The following is a 14,641-nucleotide window of genomic DNA, read 5'->3' as shown; positions in this document are numbered from 1 at the left end:
CTAGCCAGCATCTTAAAACGCAGAGACATCACCTTGCCAACAAAGGTCCGTATAGTAAAAGCTATGGTTTTCCCAGTAGTGATGTATGGAAGTGAGAGCTGGACCATAAAGAAGGCTGATCGCCGAAGAATGGATGCTTTTGAATTCTGGTGCTGGAGGAAACTCTTGAGAGTCCCATGGACTGCAAGATCTGCATTCTTCAGGAAATCAGCCCTGAGTGCTCACTGGAAGGACAGATTTTGAAGCTGAGGCTCCAATACTTTGGCCACCTCATGAGAAGAGAAGGCTCCCTGGAAAAGACCCTGATGTTGGGAAAGATGAAGGGCGCAAGAAGGGGACGACAGAGGACGAGATGGTTGGATAGTGTCTTCGAAGCTACGAACATGAGTCTGACCAAACTGCGTGAGGCAGTGGAAGACAGAAGTGCCTGGCGTGTTCTGGTCCATGGGGTCACGAAGAGTTGGACACGACTAAACAGCAACAAGCGAGGAAGGAGGACTCTGCATTTCTCAGTCCTACTCCCACAGATCAGTATTCTGCGGGTAATCAGAGAGCCCTGTTTAGTTAAGCTATAAAAATGTGGGGTTGTTCTTTGGACCTATATATTCTCCGTGGGTGTATATATTCCATATATTCTCCGTGAGTGGCCTATATATTCCCAGTGTGTGTCGCTTGTTTGTGGGGCGATGCTCAGCGCCCTTTGGCTTGGCAAAGGTTTTTATGAAGCGTCTCTGAAGGGACTCGCGGCATAGAAGAAAAGAACGGTAGAGCTGGAAGGGAGCCCAAGGATCTCTAGTCCAACCCCCTGCAGTGCAGGAATAGGCAGCCGTCCCAGGCGGGGAGTCGACCGACAACCGGCGTGTTCTCAGCTTTAGCCAGCGGAGGTGTCCAGGCAGGAGGCCAAGGCAGCACAGACTCGGAAGCGCCAAAGCTGCTTCGTGTAAATCACAGAAACCATTACGACTACTACTAATTATTATTATTATCATTATTATTATGATTTCCATCCGCGGTCCCGTTCTCCGCCCACCGCCGGAGGGCTCCGCCCGCTGGGAGGAAGCGAGGGCGGGGAGGCGCTCAGCGCCGCCCGGGCCTCCAGCCGCCTTCTCCCCGGCGCCCCGGCAGGGCTGGCCCGGACGCGCCAGAAGCGGGCTCCGCAGACGGGCCCGGAAGCCGCTCCCTTGGGCGGCCGGATGTCCGCCTCGGCTTGCTGCGAGTCACTTCCGGCCCCTCTCCGCTCCCCGCCCGGCCTCCGGGCGCCGGGTGGCGCTGGTTGGCTAGAACCGGGGCGCCCTAGTCATTGGCTGGAGACTACGGCCCGTCCGCTCGCGCGCTCCGCCAATGAGCGAATGCGTCGGGACGCTGTGGGGCGGGCGGACACTCCCGGCCGTCGTGCCTTCCCAAGTCCCGCTCCTATTGGTGGGTCAGCTCGGCAAGGTCACGACGGCGATTGGCTGCTCTCTTCGTTCGGGGCGGGCAGCAGCTCCCGGAAGGTGCGCGGTGCGCTATGGGCAGGAGGCGCCGGTCGCGCCTGCGCGTTGGCCTCCTGTCTGCGGGGGAAGATGGTGCTCATCAAGGAATTGTGAGTGGCCGGAGCGGGGAGGGGAGGGGAGGGGTCCTTCCTCCGGCCTCGCCCCCCCCCAGCGCCCCCCCGCCCGACGAAGCCCCGAGGCGCTCAGGGGAGCCAGGCGGAGGGAGGCGGCGGCGGCCGGCCTTGGGGCGCCTCCTGCGCTTCTCGGTGGCTTCTGCGCGGTTGGGGGGGGGGAGCGGGGGAGCGCTAGTCTTGAAGTCCAGGCCGACTTGTGTTTTGCTAGCTGGCCGGGTTTCGCATGGGCTTCTCCGTGAGAGAGAAACTCGGTCGAGCAGAAGGGGAAGATCGCTGGGAAGGCAAGTCGCCTCCACTCCTGGCGGGGATGGGTTGATGCCAGTTCCCCTAAGAAAAGCAACAGCTTCAATTCCAGACAATGGCAGATGGTATTTAACTAGAAGAAACGCGAACTTTCTGTCTGGAGACAGGAATATTATTTTCCTATCCATGTGGAGCTTTGCTCACTCATAAGGAATTGGGGAGGGCGTTTAAGACCCATTTTGAAATGTATGTTGAGTGGGATACATAAAGTTAAGCAGAATTTAGATCCTTCTGAGTCTTGCTGGACACATTATCCTGTAGAGTGAGCTGCTTTGGGTTGTTCCTATTTTATTTCAGGGAATACGGGATCCAGTGAGCATCTTGTGCTATTGACTGGGCAGCACTTGCATTATAGAATTCCTGTAATGTACCTGAATGTTTTGTATTGGAGCCAAACTTCATTACAGGGTTGCAGTCACAAACACTTTTTTGGAAAGGTTTATCCACAGGGATGATAGTTGATTCCAAACCCCAGTGGTGAAATGTGAAGTTATCATCTAGGTTTAATCAGTGATACTGAAGAAATGAGCCCTTAGGCATGCTTCACTAAGTTGATGCAATCCAGTGTCTGGATCTGTGCAGGAGAGAGCTTTGCGTCCTGCTGAACCTATTACTTTAGCTAGGAGTTGTCTTTTTTAGTCTCTGCTGTTCAATGTTGCGTGGGGGAAGGGGGAAAGAGGTGGAGGGGGAATGGGGACAAACGCTGGCTCCCTCAGCCAGTAAAGCGAGATGAGCGCCGCAACCCCAGAGTCCGCGACTGGACCTAACAGTCATGGGTCCCTTTACCTTTAATTAACTATATTAATAGTATATATTAAATATATTGAACACTTTAATTTACAGTATGAAAATTTAATTCAGTATATGGCCCACAGGTTCTGTGTCAAAGTCCTCTTGCAGCCCACTTGGTATGAAAAGTTGGATAGCCCTTTTCTAGAACAAAAAACACTGCAAAGCTTATTAGCCAATTCTTGTTTTTTTTCAGGGCAGGATTTGAGCTTTCTTGTAGTTGAGTGAAACTGTTCCACCCCTTGCACCAAGAAACTTTTATCTGCAAACATAAATCCTTAGCCAGCCTTGTACTGTTGTGGACTCTTCCTCTTGCCAGCCCTCTTTCGAAGTTGTCTTACATGCATGGCGTCTTCTCTTTTGTCTTTCAGCCGTGTGGTCCTGCCCTGCTCTGTCCAAGAGGTATGTGTGTCCCTGCCCCGTTCCCCTGGTGATCAAATTTTTATTTGGATTGAATCAAGTTAGAAGCTGCCTGCTGCTTTTCCTGGCAATGGTTGCCCCATCCTTCCGAAAATGGATCGGCTGTCACCGCCCAGAGAAGTGTCACCAATCCTTTGCTGCTCACAAGGGCCTGGCAGCTGCTTCCTTGTTATTTGGAATTATGTGACTCTGGTTACTGGTGAAGATATGAGTTTCCAGCCAGCTCTCGACTCCCCTTCAGCCCAGGAAGATGAGGGTGTGAAAAGGGGCTGGGGTTCCTCCTGGCCCTGTGCTTGGATGGGCAAGGCAGTTCGGCAGGCAAACATTTATCTGCCTTTGAAGACGGTTCAGCTGCCTGGATGTTTGTGTTCAGAGGACGTGAAACTGGTTCTGTGTCAGATACCGTATTTTTCGCCCCATAAGACGCACTTTTTCCCCTCCAAAAATGAAGGGGAAATGTGCCTGCGTCTTATGGGGCGAATGCAGGCTTTCGCTGAAGCCTGGAGAGCGAGGGGGTCGGTGCGTACCGACCCCTCTCGCTCTCCAGGCTTCAGGAAGCTCTGCGCAACCCTCGGGAGACCGGCTCCGAGGGTTGCGCAGAGCTGCCTGCGATCCTGGGACCAGCGCAGCTCTGCCCGGCCACCGGGAGCCGGGGGAGAAGCTCCGCCCCGCTCCCGGTGGCCCTGCAGAGCTGCCTGCGGTCCTGGGACCAGCGCAGCTCTGCCCGGCCACCGGGAGCCGGGGGAGAAGCTCCGCCCCGCTCCCGGTGGCCCTGCAGAGCTGCCTGCGGTCCTGGGACCAGCGCAGCTCTGCCCGGCCACCGGGAGCCGGGGGAGAAGCTCCGCCCCGCTCCCGGTGGCCCTGCAGAGCTGCCTGCGGTCCTGGGACCAGCGCAGCTCTGCGCCGCCATCCCGAGCGGGGCGCTAAGTCCCGCCCCGCTCGGGATGGCGGCACAGAGCTGCCTGCCGTCCCGGGACTGCAGGCAGGTCTACGCCACCATCCCGAGCGGGGCGCTAAGTCCCGCCCCGCTCGGGATGGCGGCACAGAGCTGCCTGCCGTCCCGGGACTGCAGGCAGGTCTACGCCCCATCCCGAGCGGGGCGCTAAGTCCCGCCCCGTCGGGATGGCGGCACAGAGCTGCCTGCCCTCCCGGGACTGGTGCACTTCTCCCCATCGCCAGCCCCACAAGCTCGGGGGACAGCGGGGAGGCAGAGCGTGCCTTCCCACTGTTCCCCGACCTGGTTGTTCCAGCCCCGCACCTGGGGGGGGGGGAAATAAATTTTTTTTTTCTTTATTTCCCCCCCAAAAAACTAGGTGCGTCTTATGGGCCGGAGCGTCTTATGGGGCGCAAAATATGGTACTTTGGCTACCTGCTTTCTTCTGTGATAAATTGACCCTTAAAGCTGCAAGCCAGGAGTGCCAGTCCTGCAGCCTGTGGGCCAGATTTAGCCAACCATATCATAGGAAGTGCCTGGCAAATGCCAGCTTTATACTCAGAGTAGAAATAGTCCTCTGTCTGCTTGTTAATAGTGAAATGCAGTATTGCTAGCCACCTCATCTCTTAAGTGGGTGCGTGGAGAAAGGCTTCTTTTTAATTTGCACAGAATGATTTACAAAACAAAAGGCAGCGTTTCCAGACATACCCAAGTGCTGGATTGGGGTGGGCTAGAAATTCTCGGTGGGGTTGGGAGTGGGTGCTTTGCTCCTGCATGACTGGTGAGTTTATATATTTGTGTGTGTGTATGCATTTATATTGGCTGTGTCTGCCACTGGGGTGTGGCCCTTTAAAAAATGACTGGCTGTCAGTGCCACCCTTGGGCCCCCATTCCTCCCTGAATGCCTTGGGGCCAGAGTGCTTAAGGCTCACCTGCCCAGGTGCCAAGCACCATCTCAGAGGCTCTGCTACTAGGTCGGTTACCATTGGTGGATACAAAAGACAGAGTCCTTTTCAGTGGAGGCTACAGATCTGTGCATGTCCCTCCCTCCCAGAAGGAGGTCTGTCTCTGACTTCTTCCCTGACTGCTTCTAAGTGGGCTTTAAACATGATATTTTAACCTGCCTTTAGCTGAAGCTTTAAACTAACATGTTCATTGATCTTTATTGGGAATTGTTTTGCTTTTTTAAAAATTAGACATGTTGTAAAATGTTCTTAAGAACGAGTGTAAGCCGTCTTGGGAAACAGTTTTCTCTTGCGCCTTAGCAGAGATCTCTTGGTGAATGGCAGTCCTGTAATGTGGGGTGCCAGGAGAACCTCTGGCCGCATTGGAACATGGGGTTTTATTGGCCAAAGAACAGAGCATTGTGGGGACAACAGCAAGGGGAACTCTTGTGGGGTTTCCCTTATGCTGGGCTTTCCCAGCCGTTCCATAAATATCACAGTTATGTGTGGTGGGCTGCTGAAAGATACGAGGCACTTTACAAAAAAAGAATCTTAACATTCCTTTCTCCTCCCTCCCCCCCCTTAGTATCAAGTTGGACAACTTTATTCTGTGGCTGAAGCCAGTAAAAATGAAACTGGTGGTGGTGAAGGGATCCAAGTCTTAACCAACGAGCCTTATGAGAAGGATGGCGAAAAAGGACAATATACGCACAAGATTTACCATCTGAAGAGGTAAGAGAAGGGGCTGCTTGCAGAGAGGTGTGCCTGAAAGAGCGGGGTGACTCAGCCTTAATCCCTGATAGGCAGCCTGGGGGCTACAGGAGCTTCCCTTTCTGAGTGCCCCCCTCAGCTTCCACTCTTGAGGGCACGGCCGATATCAGCAGCTGGGGTGGGCTGGAGAGACATCTTCCTTCGGACTTGATGACCTTTCCTTGTCCACCATACCTCCCTCCCTCCGACCTTGTTGGCAATGCGACACTCTTGGAAAGAGGCAGAGCTGAGCCCCTGACTTTAGTACAACTGTATTTGCCATTGCTGAGGCTTTGTATGCCATAGAATGTGTTTGTGTAAGGGATGCCTCTTGGAGCAGGTGCCTGGACCATACTTCACTTGGCAAGGCTCACATCTGACATCCCACTTGGTTTGTTGCAGCAAAGTTCCTGGGTTTGTGCGGATGTTTGCTCCAGAAGGTTCGTTGGTATTCCACGAAAAGGCCTGGAATGCCTATCCTTACTGCAGGACGAGTGAGTCTCTTTTCCCCATTCTTTGGCTATGTGGTTTCAAAGGTATTCAAGCAAAACACCACTGTGGGGCCGGGCCAGGCAGGAAAATAATCTGCCACTTCAGTCCCCCACCTCCACCCTCTGACTTCCAGGGATTTTGACTGGGCTTGTCACTAATGCCAGGTCCTCATAAGGGGAAGCACCAAAGGCCTGAACCCTTCATAGAACTGCAAGGATATGGGCGATCTCAAACTCTTCAGAGTTGTCTGCAACTGGGATTGCTTTCATTGGAGTTGTGGCTCAGTTCTGACCTGTCTGAAGTTATAAAGAGCTGCTTTCTCAGGTGGGGGGCGGGGGGCGGGTTGCTTGTGACCGTGGCTCATGCAGTGTGTGCCTTAGCCTGGACCTGATGCTGCAGGAGCCACATGTGTCTGTGAGAGAGCGCACCAAGCACCAATCAAACAAGGGGTTCTTAAGCTGTGGTGTCCAGAGGGGCTTTTTTGCAGTTTGCAGTGCTTTGTTTTATTTGTTTTTAGCTCATATCTTTTCATGATGCCTGCTTTGATGCTGTTTGTATTTTAGTATTTCAAAAGTAACCTTGTAACGGTTTTTTAGAGTGGCCAACCTGCCTTTTCACAATGCAGCCACCAGAATTGAACACAGTATTCTAAGTTCACCATACGTTTGGATAACAGCATTATGATGTGGTGGTGGTTGTTTTTTAAGTTAAATCACTCTCATTTATTAAGTTAAAAAGCACCAACATTTCGTTGAGGCCTAAGCTCTTCCTCCATCACAAACTCAAATCTGGCTGCAATTTTTGAAAAGGATCTTGACTTCTAAAAAAGGATTCAGCATTTAGGGAATTCCAAGATGCAGGATAGAGACACGTTCAGAGCACGCTAACAACCTCAAGGGATCCCTCTCTGACGTTTGGGAGATCTCTCCTCTCCAAGGGTTCTGTTCTTGCAAGCCTAAGAGGGGGAATGAGCAGCAGGGGTGGCTGCCCCAGCGATGGGAGAGAGGGTGCATGTGGGGATGGACTGGGGGTGCCAAGGGCCATGGCAATCCAGCTGAGGATGAGGAGGGAACCACCATAAGGTGCTGCCTTGGTCAGGACCAGGTCCCCTGTCACTGTGTAGTAATACAGGGCGCCGGAGAACATGCCCAGGGATAGGGGGCTGCCAGCCACCAAGGGATAGCGGCTGTGGGGCACAGCCAGGAGACCAGGCTGTGGAGGAAGTGATATTTGTTGGCTGTCTCATAGAGCTCTTTTAAGTAGACATCCTGGTCACTCTGAGGGAAACCATGAGCCCTGTAGGTGGCTGCCCTGACTGCTGCAGTCCCACTCAGTGCTCCAAGCCATCAGAAAAAAACCCCAGCGCCTGCAACCATTCTTATCCCCAAGTGAAAATGTATCCACAGCATTATGATGTTGACGTTATTTTAGATCTCCATCACATCAAGTTTTATTTATTTAGGTTGTATACTGCCCTATACCCGTAGAGCGCAGGGTGGTTCACAACATAAAATTGCAATACAAAAAAAAAAAATACATAATAAAAACAAAGACAACCTAATAACCCCCCTAGTACTTTCTAGCCCTCAGGTACAGAAGCTGTTCTTAGGCAAAAGTTACTTATATTTGTTGTGAGACCAGCAATTTCACCATTGAGTGTAAATAAGAATGTTGAGATACATTCATACCTGTTTGTCTCCCTTTTCTTTTTCTTTCCATGTCTTGGTGGGCTTCAGTTGTAACGGTGAGTACTATGTTTCTCTTGGCTTGTGCATAGGCTGAACTGTTGGCACCTTTGAAGCTTTTTAGCTCTTCTTGGTTGAATGTAGGCACCTGGGTCCTCAGTGTGAGGTCCCTCTATGAGGGGTTCAATCTTTCAGGTGCAGTCCTGCTTCTGTGATAGTACTCAACAGTAGAGTACCACCCCTCCCCATGACAGCCATTTTGTGCTGGTGCCCACAATGCTTTTATCAAGGTATGAGTACAGGCACCTCATTTTTTAAAAAAAACAACAACACAGCACTCTTACCTTTCTCTGAAAATGGTTTCCCTCCTTCACAGCCTTCAGTCAGCAACACATGCCACATTCAGCTCTGTGAGAGCTAAACTGGGGGTGGTGGGTCAGACAAAAGTTTTAGTCTGTGGTGTGTTTAACACTTCCCCACTTGCCATTACAATACAGCTAAAATAATAAAGTGGGGTGACGTTCTGGAGCTTGCCTGTTTGGGCATTGCTGCAATGTCCCCTCCCCAACATGGACGTGGTAGCTGTGGCCAGGATCCTACAAGGATGGGCTGGAGGGGAGTCTTGTCTAGTTCATGTGGGTTGCTTAGTGGAGGGTAAGTCTGTAAGGCAGGGTGCAGAGACTGCTGCTTGGGGCGGGGGGGGGGGGGGAGTCATTCATGATGGAGTTCCGTGTTTATTTTGTGTAGGTATTGCCCAATAGTTAGGCAGCTTACAGTAACAATAATATAAAATGATAAACAATAAAATAAAAAGCAGGGAATTTAATTAGGCCAACCTCAAAACAAAACACTCCATTGGTGGTCTGCCTACAAATGTTTGCCTGCCCTGTTACGCAGGAGGGTTAGGGAGGGTGGAGAAAGGTGCTTTGCCCTACCTGCTCTGGGCAGTGCTCTCCTATGAATCTGCTGTTGTGGGGTATAGGGAGGGGACATTTGCAGGAAAGAATCTGGTTGGTTGGAAGCTTCAAGCATTCTCCTGCTTCCTGACAGTTCTCTTCCTCCACCACACATGTGCTTGCCTTTGAGGTGGGGGTGGGAATCAGGTTTGCCTCCCCCCATCCCTGATTGCCTCTCTAAAGACCAGATGGATATATTGCAAAATACTGGAAGAGGATTTACAAATGAACCACATTAGTTACTGCCTTATTTATCTTTTATCTTTGATAGAATGAATATATGAAAGACGACTTCTTCATCAAAATTGAGACTTGGCATAAATCAGATTTGGGAACATCTAACAATGTAAGTTGGAGAGCCACATTTTGCCACCACCTTGTTTGGGCAAGGCCTTTACTGCTGCTGCTTCTTTGCCTGACAGCAGACTCCAGAGCTTGACAGCCACTAAGCAACGCTAGGGGTGGGGGGCACGGGGGTTCATACCAAAGCAAATGTTTCTCCCCTACCCTGAGTGCTCAGACTGTACTTCAGCCTCTGGCTCCATCCAACTCTGGTACAGTGGTACCTCGGGTTAAATACTTAATTCGTTCCAGAGGTCCGTACTTAACCTGAAACTGTTCTTAACCTGAAGCACCACTTTAGCTAATGGGGCCTCCTGCTGCCGCGCCACCGGAGCACGATTTCTGTTCTCATCCTGAAGCAAAGTTCTTAACCTGAACCACTATTTCTGGGTTAGCGGAGTCTGTAACCTGAAGCGTATGTAACCTGAGGCCCCACTATATTTTAAACATGTATGTATACTGACATTTAGCAATTAGTTCAAGGTAGTTAAGAAATTTCTAAAACAAGCACATCAACAATAAATACATGCAAAAAACCCAGCAGATAAATGCTCATTCAGTTTAAAATACTGTATTTTTTGCCCTATAGGACGCACTGTCCCATAAGACGCACCTAGGTTTTTTTGGGGGAAATAAAGGGGAAAAAATTATTTCCCCCCCAGGCGCGGGGCTGGGGCAGCCCGAGCTTCCCCCGACCCCAGCCCCCAAACAGGCAGCTCTCTGCAAGCCGTGGGAGCCCAGCGGTGGCTCCCACTGCTTGAGGAGAGATCCGCGAAGCCTGGACGCGCTGAGATCAGCGCGCACAGGCTTTGGGATGCCGGCAACTCGCCCCAAGCAGCGGGAACGTTCCCGCTGCTTGGGGAGAGATCCGCGAAGCCTGGACGCGCTGAGATCAGCGCACGCAGGCTTCGGGATGCCGGCAACTGTCCCCAAGCAGCGGGAACGTTCCCGCTGCTTGGGGAGAGATCCGCGAAGCCTGGACGCGCTGAGATCAGCGCACGCAGGCTTCGGGATGCCGGCAACTCTCCCCAAGCAGCGGGAACGTTCCCGCTGCTTGAGGAGAGATCCGCGAAGCCTGGACGCGATGAGATCAGCGCGCGCAGGCTTCGGGATGCCGGCAACTGTCCCCAAGCAGCGGGAACGTTCCCACTGCTTGGGGAGAGATCCGCGAAGCCTGGACGCGCTGAGATCAGCGCGCGCAGGCTTCGGGATGCCGGCAACTGTCCCCAAGCAGCGGGAACGTTCCCGCTGCTTGAGGAGAGGTCCGCGAAGCCTGGACGCGCTGAGATCAGCGCACGCAGGCTTCGGGATGCCGGCAACTGTCCCCAAGCAGCGGGAACGTTCCCGCTGCTTGAGGAGAGGTCCGCGAAGCCTGGAGAGCGAGAGGGGTCGGTGCGCACCTACCGCTCTCGCTCTCCAGGCTTCAGCAAAAGCCTGCATTCGCCCCATAGGATGCACCCACATTTCCCCTTCATTTTTGGAGGGGGAAAAGTGCGTCTTATAGGGCGAAAAATACGGTACTAAAGTTAATTTTTAAAATGTTTTTAAATGCTCAGGTGAAAGAAAGTTACATTAAATGTGAAACTAACTCCCTTTAAAATGAGACATGCATGTTCCTCTCAAAATGGTCTCACGTCCTCCTTTTGCCTTGTGTTTGCAGCCGGTGGTCCATATTGGGTGGGTAAGCTGCAGCCTGACAGTGGCCCCAGTCAGAGGGAAATGGATTCACATTGACTCTACCCTCAAGGCCACATTGTAGGATCTCTTCCTCCTTTGAGCCAGGAGGGCATTATTGGGGAAACTCTTAGTTGCTGCCCAGGTTGACCCCATTTCCTCTCCTCCCTGCAGGTGCACGACTTAGATCCAAATACGTGGAAGAACGTGGAAGTTGTCCACATTGACATTGCTGACAGGAGCCAAGTTGAGCCTGGAGTAAGTGGTCTCATGCAGCTGCGGATCACACAACTCAGGGTGCTGCAGACACTTCTGGTGGGGTTAATCACATGGGCCTGTGGAAGGCCTTTTTTTCCTGGATCAGTGCCTTCATTGAAACTTTTTGCTGTTTTTGTGCTAGTCCACCTGCCCTGCTTGGCATCTGCTGTATCTGAAGGGCAGAAGCACCTCTAGCCTTGTTTCTGCCCCTTCCTCCCCCAGGCCTCACAGAGACCAGCAGTGGGGTGGGGGTGGAGATTCTCCAGCATTTTCCCTCCACGTCCTTGTACTGTGTTGGGGGGGGGGAATGCATTCAGGTGCCTTCTTAGCTTGCAAATGTGCCTCTTCCCCCCCCATGCCCATTGTAATATGGGCTGAGGGAAGGGGAAGGAGTGTTCCTTTCTGAGTGCCAAGGACAATGTCACCACAGCAGACGAATCATAGAATCATAGAGTTGGAAGTGACCACAAGGGCCATCGAGCCCAACCCCCTGCCAAGCAGGAAACACCATCAGAGCACTCCTGACATATGGTTGTCAAGCCTCTGCTTAAAGACCTCCAAAGAAGGAGACTCCACCACACTCCTTGGCAGCAAATTCCACTGTCGAACAGCTCTTACATCGTTTCCAGGCCTTTGACCATTTTGGTTGCCCTCCTCTGGACATGTTCCAGTTTGTCAGTGTCCTTCTTGAATTGTGGTGCCCAGAACTGGACACAGTACTCCAGGTGAGGTCTGACCAGAGCAGAATACAGTGGCACTATTACTTCCCTTGATCTAGATGCTATACTCCTATTGATGCAGCCCAGAATTGCATTGGCTTTTTTAGCTGCCGCGTCACACTGTTGGCTCATGTCAAGTTTGTGGTCAACCAAGACTCCTAGATCCTTTTCACATGTACTGCTCTCAAGCCAGGTGTCCCCCATCTTGTATTTGTGCCTCTCTTTTTTTTTGCCCAAGTGCAATACTTTACATTTCTCCCTGTTAAAATTCATCTTGTTTGTTTTGGCCCAGTTCTCTAATCTGTCAAGGTCGTTTTGAAGTGTGATCCTGTCCTCTGGGGTGTTAGCCACCCCTCCCAGTTTGGTGTCATCTGCAAATTTGATCAGGATGCCCTTGAGTCCATCATCCAAGTCGTTGATAAAGATGTTGAATAAGACCGGGCCCAAGACAGAACCCTGTGGCACCCCACTAGTCACTAGTCACGAAGAAGAGAGGCCATTAAAGGCGAGGTAAATGGAGGCAGAAGCAGCCAGGGTTTTTTGGGGGGGGGCTGCTGGGACACCCACAGCACCAAAGGTGGGAACACGTCTGCAGAACAGATTTTTTTAAAAAATTTAATTGTTGAAATGTTGGGAGTGCACAAGAGCTCTCTGGCGAGGGGATCCAGGCTGCAGGTTAGCTGCTTCAGCTGTAGAGTGAGTGAATGATCCATGTGCAGAACAACGTAGTACAGTTGTACCTTGGTTTTTGAACAGCTTAGTTCACAAACCACTTGGAATTCAAACACCGCAAACCTGGAAGTAGGTGTTCCGGTTTGCAAACTTTGCCTTGGAAGCTGAACGTCCGGCGCGGCTTCCAATTGGCTGCTGGACGTTCCTGCACCCAATCGGAAGCCGCACTTTGGTTTCCGAACATTTCGGAAGTCAAACGGACTTCAGGAATGCATTCTTTTTGAAAACCAAGGTTCAACTGTACTGTAATCCTGAACAGCTCTCCCCACTCTCCTCCTCCTCGCTCTGTGTTGCATTTAACACAGTTAACTCCTTTCTGAACGCTCCAAATGAATTATAGGAACCGCTCGCAAAAGTGATGAATGATGACAGCCCCCATTTTCCCTCTGCAATTTGTCCCTACTTGGTAGTTGGAGGACTCGTGCATCCCAGTTGTGCTGTCCTAGCTCTACTTCAAGGTCTGGAAGCGTTTGACCTTGGAAGGGCTTGCAGTTCCTGCACAGAATTGGGCCATCACACCCCACTGCTCAGACCTCCCTTTGCTGGGCTTCTCTCTCCTCTTTTCATCAGGCTTAACCTTTGAAGCGACTTTTTTGTTCTTTTTGTTTCAGCACGGTCCGTGGAATGTTTTGCAACACTTGTCATATTTTGCCTTTCAAGTTCCTATGTTGGTTTGGAAAGGGGATCTCTCAGCAGTAAAGGCCCTTCCTGTTGCTTCCCCCCATCCCCAGCCCCGGAGTGTTTTTGTAGTAGAAAGAGCTCTTTGCTATCCTCTCGGAATCAGGCCGCAGCCTGGCTATTCTTGGTGCTGCAGACTTGGCTGAAAAGTGAGCAGATAACCCTGTGAGGGGAGCACAGGAATTTTTTTTGCTCTCCAGCTGCTCATGTGCTGCTCATGTTATGCTTAGCATTTGGCCTTCGACTTGAGTGAACCTTGGCCAAACCATCTTTGCAAGGCGGTGCCTTTTGTTCCAAGGCTCTAATCAATGAGCAGCTGGCCCCAAGCTCTGTGTGCTCTTGAAGGTCCTAATGAAACTCAGATGCCAGCTCTTTGCCTCTCCAAATGTATACAAATGGTTCATTTGACATCTGCTGCTTTCTTAAGGTATAAATGGAAAGCTGGCCCCTTCTAATCATCTCCAGAGGTTTGTCTAAGCAGTTTTATGTGATTTGTATACAAAAGTCACTTCCCAAGAGAGGAGGAATCTTTTAAAGTGTAAGCAGAAGGAGACACACAATTAACTACAGAAAGGCCTCTGCTTTTGGGAGTGATTTGGAAGAAAATGAGCAGAGTGAAAACCCAGAAATTGAAATCAGCTTCTTGCCTTTCCTCTGTGCCCAGGGGCTGGGGGTTCTCTTGCTTGCCCCCTCTTCTGCCCAGGCCCAGGCCAGCTTCCCGGCACCATCTCCTTGGCTTTCCATCTGGCAAGGGACCTGGGCCACAAGTTCAGGCCCATCCATGATGGTTCAGTCACTTGCATCACCTCCCTGTCAGTTGTCTTGGCTTCCCTCGCCATCCTAGGGCTGCCATCCTGATTGGATGGAGGAGGACCCCGAGGAAGCTCTGCCCTCAGGGCACTGTCATCTTAGCTCGCCTTTTTATCTGGACCACCCCTTTGGGTCTTCATTCAGCAAGCCAGCCTCATTGCGTCTTGCATGTGAACCATGAGCTACTGCTGCAACTTCCAGGGTGTGGGGGTTGAAATGCACAAAGTGGGGAGCGTCTTCCAACAGTTTCCTTCCCTTGGCAACATGCTTGTGGAGAGGAAGAAGGAGCAGTAGCAGCAGCCCCCCAGACACCAGAGCACGAACCACTGCCTGCCTTTCCTGAACTCCCTCCTGGGCAGTTGGCTAAAGGGCTAGCAAGGATCACCTTGATTCCTGCAGGGCTCCTTCCTTGGTGGTCTCTACAGCTCCTGGGAACCCCCTTGGCAGGACGGTCAAGAGCCCTGGCTGTTATTCCACCTCCACGTGCTGCCCCTGCTGTTTTCCCCACGCAGACACATGCTGTGACAGGATCCTCCATCTGCCTCCCTC

The 14,641-nt window shown here is 51.8% G+C and overlaps 1 protein-coding gene across 1 annotated transcript in view; it reads left to right on the top strand.

The window, feature by feature from the left end:
* Positions 1-1,492: 1,492 nt before the first annotated feature.
* PITPNB (phosphatidylinositol transfer protein beta) overlaps positions 1,493-14,641 on the top strand; it is a 28,210-nt gene continuing 15,061 nt past the window's right edge. The window contains 8 exon segments of the mRNA XM_083476754.1: positions 1,493-1,555; positions 1,557-1,582; positions 3,070-3,100; positions 5,583-5,728; positions 6,149-6,240; positions 7,975-7,982; positions 9,151-9,225; positions 11,070-11,153. Of these exon segments, the coding sequence (XP_083332880.1) occupies positions 1,508-1,555; positions 1,557-1,582; positions 3,070-3,100; positions 5,583-5,728; positions 6,149-6,240; positions 7,975-7,982; positions 9,151-9,225; positions 11,070-11,153 (510 nt within the window). The 5' untranslated portion in view covers positions 1,493-1,507.

Source organism: Podarcis liolepis, assembly GCF_965112155.1.
Source record: "Podarcis liolepis genome assembly, chromosome: 15".
Lineage (NCBI taxonomy): Eukaryota > Metazoa > Chordata > Lepidosauria > Squamata > Lacertidae > Podarcis > Podarcis liolepis.
The sequence above is the reverse complement of the archived record's forward strand: the minus strand, read 5'-3'. Positions and strand labels throughout refer to the sequence as shown.